General features: G+C 34.9%; 1 protein-coding gene across 1 annotated transcript in view; it reads left to right on the top strand.

Annotated features, from left to right (window-relative positions):
• The window catches only part of KCTD3 (potassium channel tetramerization domain containing 3), a 42,104-nt gene that overhangs the window by 1,060 nt on the left and 32,179 nt on the right, over positions 1–8,865 (top strand). The window contains exons 2-5 of the mRNA XM_008583090.1: positions 1,931–1,989; positions 2,271–2,351; positions 3,435–3,575; positions 4,026–4,116. Coding sequence (XP_008581312.1) covers positions 1,931–1,989; positions 2,271–2,351; positions 3,435–3,575; positions 4,026–4,116 — 372 coding nt within the window. The remainder of the gene's footprint in view (positions 1–1,930; positions 1,990–2,270; positions 2,352–3,434; positions 3,576–4,025; positions 4,117–8,865) is intronic.

Genomic DNA, 8,865 nt, shown 5'->3' with positions numbered 1-8,865 from the left:
CATTTTTTTTTTTTTTGTCTTTTTCCGTGTCCGGCAACGGATCGCAACCCTCAGTGTCGCCCCCGTACCGGACCGGGACCGGCAACGGGATTGCAACCCTCGGTGTTGCCCCCGTGCCTCGCTCAGCCAGTGAGCGGGAACCGGTCTGTATGTGGGATCCGAACCCTTGGCGGGAGCGCAGCCGCGCTTCCTAAGCGGCGCACTAGCGCAGTGCGCCACCGGGCCGGCCCAAACTTTGCTATCTTGAATTATAGTCTGGTTCCTTTATCAGGAAGCTGTAATTTCTATTTTATTGTTCTTTTATTTCATATGTTCCTGATGAACTTTCATTAAGGATCTATTAATTATTTTTCTAGATACAGCTTTTAAAAATCTAGTTTAGTTTAGCTGCTTCTCTATTATTATATGATATTTGGCTTATATTTAGTAAAAGGTAAGCTCCTTGAAGGCAAAGATTTTTTTGTCTTCTTTGTTCCCTGCTTTATTCCTAGTGTTAAAACAGTGTATATAATATCCACAGGTACCTCAAAAAGTTCATGGGAAGATTTGTATTATCTTTCAATTCCATTTTTCCACTAACTTCTTGAAATACCTTCGTATATTCAGTAGATATTTATTGAATGAATAAAAGAGTATGTTTGGGCATTTTGTTTGTCTGTTTTTTTGGCCTGGGATTGATTGGAGGTGGGAAGTAACCTTACTAACTTACTTCTTGAGTACAATTATTTTGACCCATCTCATCTGGTTAAAGAACACTAAGTTTAGTCTAGTTAGTGTTCTTGTAACTAATCCACAACTACATCACCCGTGGAACACAGAATTGATTTAAATATCTGTATTTAATGGTTACTTTTCTTACAAAATATTGCCTTTTTCTCCTTGAGGTTGCCTAGTAAATTTAAATTCTCTACGCAGTACTTTCTAAAAGAAAATGGGAAGGAATTTAAAAAAGAGCCAAACAACTGTGTTCTAATTGTGTTTGTTCCTTGCATAAAATTCTTGTATTGTCTTTATCACACTGTATTATTATTACCATATTTGCTTGCCTGTCCTTTTGAGGAGATTGGAACTCCTCAAGAACTATTATTTTTGTCTTGAGCCAGCTTGTAATTGGCCAGTGCTGCTGTACTATTAATATAAATCGTTTTGAAATAGAATAAGTTTTAAGCATTCTTATGTTAAACTAGTCATAACCAATTTCACAAATAAAAACAATTTAATATCACAATTACGTGTGTTTATTAAGGTTGTGGAATATTTTAAAGTAAAGACAGATTGTAACTGAAACCTAAAATGAGCCATTAGTATTGCAAACTCTGAAGCTTTCATTCTTTTTACTTTTTTATTTTCATATTACTTAACTGTATTGCTGTGTAGTAACATCATCTTCATCTGGCTAATATAACCCTTCCTAAGGCTGGACTTTTTTTTTTTTTTTTCTTTTATTCGTTTGACAAATATTACACAACTATTATATACTAGTACTATGCTAGGCACTATGTGAAGTGTACAAAAATAGATAAAAAATCTATCATGCTTGCAGGACACTTACAGTATAATTGGGGAGGTTAAAATATGTATAGAAATAATTATGCTAAAAAGTTAAAAGCAATTAATTCCGTAAAAGAATGATTTACACTCTATTTGCCTTATCAAGATACCTCTTGATAATTTATTTTTATTAGCTCTAATCCCAGTTGGTGACTCGATTCATCTATATTTGGGTGGTTCTTAAGAAGGTAACAAAATGGTTTTGTTCACATGACTTTTTCAAACGGTTAAGGTTATTAGAAATAAATATTAGAAGAAATGTAAATTTTAAAGTCTTGTGACATTGTTCACATTAAGAACCTAGTACTTTTTCCTTTTGCTTCAGAAGATAATTTGAGTTGCTGGTGTTAGGGAATTGACATCATTTGTTTCTTTGTAGGGGAGTGAGTATTAACGTTCTCAGGCATGAAGCAGAATTTTATGGAATCACTCCATTAGGTATGTGTGTTTTTATCAATATTTTCGTGTTTGTGATTTGACCCTTTGTACACTAAACTTGCCCAAATGAAATGTGTTTTATATCAGGTTATAATTTTTGGTGGAATAGTTCAGTGCTTAGTCTTTGTGGATTTTCATAGTAAAAAGATGTTATCAACTCTGATTTAACTTAAACATTTTCCTTTTCTTTCCTTATCCTCTTTAACTAGAGAAAATAAAAATGGAGTACTGTTTTTCTGTTTGCATGTACTCTTGACAAGTTTGCTTTGAAATGTTTTTAGTAAGAAGGCTTCTCTTATGTGAAGAATTGGAGCGTTCCTCTTGTGGCAGTGTCCTTTTTCATGGTTACTTGCCTCCACCAGGTATTTCTGCTTTGTTAGTCTTTTTTAAAAATTCTTTTTATCATTAAGCAAGTATAAATATAAATAGGAAGAATTATTCCTTGATTATTGAGTTTCTTGTTTATAAAGGTACTAGAAAGAGTAAAAACCTTAATTTTTACAGAAATTAGAGCAGTGGTTTGAAAAACTTTTTCTGCACAGGGCCAGATATGCTTTGTGACCAGAAGATCAACTCTGTCATTTGTATTACATAAACAGATGATGTTGATATGTCCACTATCCCTTTTTTTCATAGGTAAACCATTGGGCTGAATTCTCCATGGCCCATAGTTTGCTGACCCCTATGTTAGAATACTCACTGTCGAACTCCTTTTTGTAGAACCCCAGCTCTGCAGTGATGTTAGTTTTACCTCAGCCCCACTTCAGTTAGTTAGAAGAGTTCTGCCTTTACCTGTGTTATAGTGGGCTTCTGAGCAATATATATATTTTTTTTTTGTGACAGGGGATCGCAACCCTTGGCTTGGTGTCGCACGCACCGCGCTCAGCCAGTGAGTGCACCGGCCATCCCTATATAGGATCCGAACCCGCGGCAGGAGCGCTGCTGTGCACCCAAGCGTCGCACTCTCCTGAGTGTGCCACGGGCCGGCCCTGAGCAATATTTTTTTTAAAAAGGCTCCCCTGCCAGATAAAAGATGTTTGAAAGTATGGGGAAATTCGGTTCTAAAGCAGTTAAATTAGTACGTAGTACCGTACACATAGTAACTTTACCATAAATATAAAGACTGGCTGACAGACTGAATGAAAAAATAATTCATCAATTCCGTACCTAGAGCTAGGTAAAAGTGGAGAATAATATGATAAATCTTGATCTTATTTATTGTAAATAATATGACAAATACCAGAAATCTGTTGAAAGAATTTTGTTGTTTTTTTCATTTTCATGTTGTTGGTTTTTTGTTGTAATTAAATTATTTGCAATACATTGCTATATTTGAAGATAGATTTTGGCCATAGTGAAATTCATATTTTAATGTTTCTTTGTTATGATATTTTTCAGTTTTGAAGGGTGAACTTAGAAATAAATTTGTCTTCTTCCCTTTATAGGTATTCCTAGTCGTAAAATAAACAACACAGCTAGATCCTCTGCTGATTCTCGGAATGGACTAAATTCTACAGAAGGTGAAGCACAGGGAAATGGTACGCAGCCTGTTCTCTCTGGAACTGGAGAAGAGACTGTTAGGCTAGGTAAGCAAAGATTACATAAATAGAAAAAAAAATACATATGCTTTTAGTTTTAGGTGATATTGAGTAATTATTTTTAAAGATGTAGTATTTGCCTCATTTCTTTTTTTGATACAGATTTGTCGTTTATGTCTTAAAGTCTTATTTAATATATAATTTTTATTTAAAATGTTATGTGATCTTCAGTTTGCTCTGAATCGTTAAAGGTTGACAGACTTTTTCTATTGAGGGCCATATAGTAAATATTTGAGATTTTGTGGGCCATACGGACTCTGTGGGAACTACTCAGATTTGTCATTGTAGCATGAAAGCATAATGGACAATACATAAACAAATGAGCATACTTGTTCCAACAACAAGTATGCTCAACACTATTAACCAAAAAAGGCATGGGCCATAATTTGCCAACCCCTGTTTTAGAATGTAAAAAATGTCTTTTTCTAAAATCAACAGGATTTCCTGTGGATCCACGAAAGGTGCTAATAGTAGCTGGTCATCACAACTGGATTGTAGCTGCATATGCTCATTTTGCTGTGTGTTACAGGTACTGTATAATTAATAATGGTTTGCTTTTTATTTTAGGGGGCAGTTTTTAATAATTGCAACTTTATATTTTTAGATTGAAGAGCTATTTCTTTTAGTCAAACTTTACCCCTGCGTGTTTCACTCACTTCTGTATCACCTGATTAAGATTGTTTGCTTTTATTTTCACAGCTAATTTGGTGAGTATTGGTGATAGCCTTGGTGCAAGTATATGTCTTAAGTATTTTCTGGACAGTATGAACTATGATGTAACTAGGAAAGCTTGATGTTATTCCTTCTTGATTAAATCTAGCTTCTGAGTCATTTAACTGTTGTATTAGATGACTTTAGACAGGATTATTAATGTGAGCTCTATGACTTTGTCTCTCATGATTCAGTCTTTTGTAGTCTGTAGTAAGGAAGAATAAGAATATTCTGACCACATTGGTCAGAATAACCACGTTGTATGGAGTGAGGTAGTGAAGCAGGACACTTGTGGGTAGAAGTGGTGTGCTTTAATATCTATAGTGTGTGAGACAAACAGAAATAGCTTGGTATTTACTAATTCTTGCTTCTTACAGACTAAAAGGGAATGAAGAATATTGTAGACTAGTATAAAGCTACGTGACTACACCAGTTGTCTTGTTGAGCAATTCATAACTAAAGCCAAAACATTTCAATATTTTAGTTACACTAAATTTTCCATTTGTATTGTCACAACTAGGGCTCAGACCGTTCAAACCCAGTGTACCGACTGGGTCACCATACCCCTCACATGCCAGGCTGGGTCATATACCCCTCATACTCAGGTCCAAGCTAGGTAATTGGGAAAAATCCCGGGAGCCATTGGCAGACAACACGAGCTCAGTCCTCAGCAGTACCAGTAGCAGCAACTTACATCAGCAGTAGCAGCAGTGGCGGTGGCCTCTTGGGGCATCCTGGGGGTACTGGCAGCAACAGCTTGCAGCAACAGCCTCCAGCAGCAGTAGCAACCTCCCTGTGACCGTCCTGGGGGCGAGGGGCCCCCACGGGTCAGAGCCACTCATCCTTTATATTTAAGTCCATACACACGTACGCAATTACATTAGTCAATAGCCAAGGAACACCTGGGTGCACGTGCATATTTACATCAAATGCTCAGCAAGATTCTGAACATCTGAGGGGCCCTAACAATTTTCCTATATTTTCCCTACAACCAGTGATTTTTTTAATTGGGGAAAGGGTAGGATTCAGTTCAAAATTACCGTGTGCAACAAGAAATGTTAATGATACAGAATTGTGTGGAAGTACAAAAATGTTTGGCATATGCTAGCTTAGATCGCATTTAAATTGCTGAAAAATCAAAGAATATATAAAAATTTTTGTCACTATTGAGTTTGGTTAAGAAAAAATAGCCACAATAGGTTAAGAAATATTAAAAATGTCTTCTAAAATTTGCAGATGTATTTTAAAGAATCCCAGATGTGTTTCTAAAAAATCTTAGTTGACGAAAAGTTTGCCATATCTGGTGTAAAGCTACACAACTTTGCCAGTTGTCAGATTGAGGCAATAGCTAATAGCTATGCCAATTGTATTGTTAAAGCAATTCATAACTAAAGCCAACAGGGCTAGGGCTCACAGACTCTTCAAACCCATTGTACAGACTGGGTCACAGACCCCTCAGTGCCAGGCTGGGTCATTGACCCCTCACACGCAGGTCCACGCTAGGTAATTGGGAAAGATCCCGGGAGCCATTGGTAGACAACATGAGCTCAGTCGTCAGCAAGGGCAGCGGCAGCTTACAGGTCCAGCACCTTACAGGTCTGGTGGTGGTGGCGGCCTCTCAGGGCATCCTGGGGGCACTGGCAGCAGCAGTTTGCAAGCAATAGCCTCCAGCAGCAGTAGTGGCCTCCCCGTGGCTCCCCGCGGGGCTTCCTGGGGGTGTGGGGTGGCATGGATCAGAGCCACTCATCCTTTATACGTAAGTGCATAACCCAGGACACCTGGGTGCACATGCACAATTACATTAGTCAATAGCCAAGGAACACCTGGGCACACGTGCATATTTACAGCAAATGCTTGGCAAGATTCTGAACATCTTAGGGGCCCTGACCATTTTCCTATATTTTCCCAACATCTGGTAATAGCCGTTTATAGGAGTACTCTCAGGTTTATATTTTCATCTTCATAGTGAATTGGGGCAGACTTTCCATTTTGAGAGTGTTTTGTGGATTTTTAATTTTAAATACTAATAAGCGTGCAGTGATTTTTTTGGATGATTCTCTAGGTATGACTTTTATATGAAAGAAGACTAATTTGGTAAAGGCATTTTTTTTTTTAAGGAGCATTGTTTTGAACCTACCATCTTTTGAGTCTAAATTGAGCGGACTTTTAGACTTTACTTTTTTGTTTAAATATTATGTACATATTTTTATTGATGAGGGATTCCAGAGTAGTTGTGAAACATTACATTTTCCATTCTTAGTTTTTGCTTTTGATCACTATCTTTCTTTGCTTTCACTGAGTGTCAGTGATGTCAGAGCAATATGCTCATACAAAGTGACAAAGTAAAAAAATTGAAGACATATTGGATTTCCTCACATATAGTTTGATAAGTCAACACAGTGGCAATAAAAAGATTTCAAAAGAAAGAAAAATATTCAAACTATTTTAAGAGTGTAATCTTTTTTACTAGTTGTTTTTCCTCAAATTTTTATATCAATCAGTTAAAAGTTAAAAAAAAAAAAGTACAGTAAATACCTGTATGTTCTTTAAGATTCTCTAATCTACATTGTTAGGCTTTATTTTTGTATCCCTTTTGCTTGCAGTTTATGACACTGTTACTTGTATTAACAAAGAGTAGTTGTATAAATTGCTGTCCTCTTGGAGTTAATATCGCTTTACATTTTTAATCCATGTGGAATTTGCTTTTTTCTTTGTGGTGTGAGATTTAAGAATTTATTTTATTTTCTTCCAAGTAGGTAGCTAATTATTTTTTGATTATTTATTATATAAATCATCCCTGCTCACTGAATTTGAAGGCCCTCTTTATCTTGCTTTATGTTTGTGTATATACTTGGATCTGTTTTTAGACTCTCTTTTATGTTCTTATGGCATATTTATCTATTTCCTTATAATTCAAAGTACAATATGCTTATAGTTATTTTAAAAATTTCGTAGGGCATGTCCCCTCTACTATATTTCTTTGATGTCTTGATGCATAGTTGTTCTGTCTCCAGCATGTTGTTCACTAGGCAGCAGTAAGGAGATGGAATGCTGAAATATCAGAGCTCATTCTCTCTTATTTTATATATTTTAAATCTTGTATTACTTGTATGGAAATTCACATATCTTATTATATTATTATTTTTATTATTAAATTATTTTATTGTTTATTAATAAATTCACATATCTTATTAAGAGTTAAGTTCTATAATTGTTGTAGTCACTCTTAAATATGCTATCCTGATTCTTTTACTCTTTTTTGGTATCTCTTTATTTTATAATACCCTAATTGCTGTAGAGAAAAACAACTTAGAATTATGATCTCTGTAAAAGATTAGATTACATATAGTTTTACTATTATTTATATTCCTAAATTAATGATCGCAAGATTACATCATTCACCTCTTTAAAACAATTTAGCATCTCTTCATTGAGCACTGTTTTGAACCTAGCACGTGTCCATATCCAAAAAGCAGCATGTCGTCATCATTCCTGGAGTGCTGGCCATCCCTGCTTTGTGCCCAGTCTGACAGACCCTATAAGCATCTATATTTCCTTTTTCCATATTTGTTAATTTTTAGAGTTTATTAGATAATTGTTTCTGGTTATCTTAACACATGAATCCCATCTAGTGGCTGAAGGGGGTAATTACAGCTTGTACAGTGCTTAGGAAAAAATGATACATTTTTCTCTGTATTGCTTTGAAGTTTAAGTAAAGAAATAGTTCTTCAAATTAATAAGAAAGCTAAATAGTTTGTACTTATGAATTATAGTTGCATTACTTCAGCATACACATTTTTAAAAAAATGAAGCTGAAGTGTTATCTTCTAGGTCTTTAGGTGACCATCATCTATGAATACTTAAGTTTGATTTTTGCAATGATAGATTAGGTAGTATGAAAAGGAATATTTTTTTCCCTTCATCTTCTGTTCTCTTTAGGTCGGGCAAAGAGAAGCTTTACAATTCATTTGTATTATTTAGTGTAACTTGAAATAGTTATTTCATAATTCAACTCATTCATTATAATATCATACAACTGTTTAGGCTCTGAATATATGCAGGCTTGCTATATAATCATATAGAATATATATCTGAAAGGCAAATTCAAATAAGGCAGAAAAAATTATAAAAAATTAAAAGGTATGTTTTATCAGAAAAATTAAATATTAAAGAATACATTAGCTTTTATATATGGGGAATCAGTAGTCCCATAAAATCTTACATTTAGACCTTTAAAAAACAGTTGTCAGAGAAAGATTTTCAAAACCCTACCCTTTATTCTTTAGTTGTTCTGTGATATTGGAATGCACATGATACACTTCATTATCTTTAGTTTGTCTGGATAGACTATTACCCGAAGTACAAAAAATAATGGATTCAGTGCGTGTTGTTTCAGTTAATAATAACAACTAAAAAACTGATAAATAACTGAAAGGAATAATAATAATTCTAAAGTTCTGATCTTTGCTGACTGTTCCTATCCATAGAAAGACAGTGGCTCTTTTGGTGGAGAAACGTGAAAGACACCGCCATCATTTCTTTCTTTTTTTTTTTTTTTTTTTTTTTT

Source organism: Galeopterus variegatus, unplaced genomic scaffold (assembly GCF_000696425.1).
Source record: "Galeopterus variegatus unplaced genomic scaffold, G_variegatus-3.0.2 Scaffold2828, whole genome shotgun sequence".
Lineage (NCBI taxonomy): Eukaryota > Metazoa > Chordata > Mammalia > Dermoptera > Cynocephalidae > Galeopterus > Galeopterus variegatus.
Note: the sequence above shows the minus strand (reverse complement) of the source record. Positions and strands in the feature narration are given on the sequence as shown.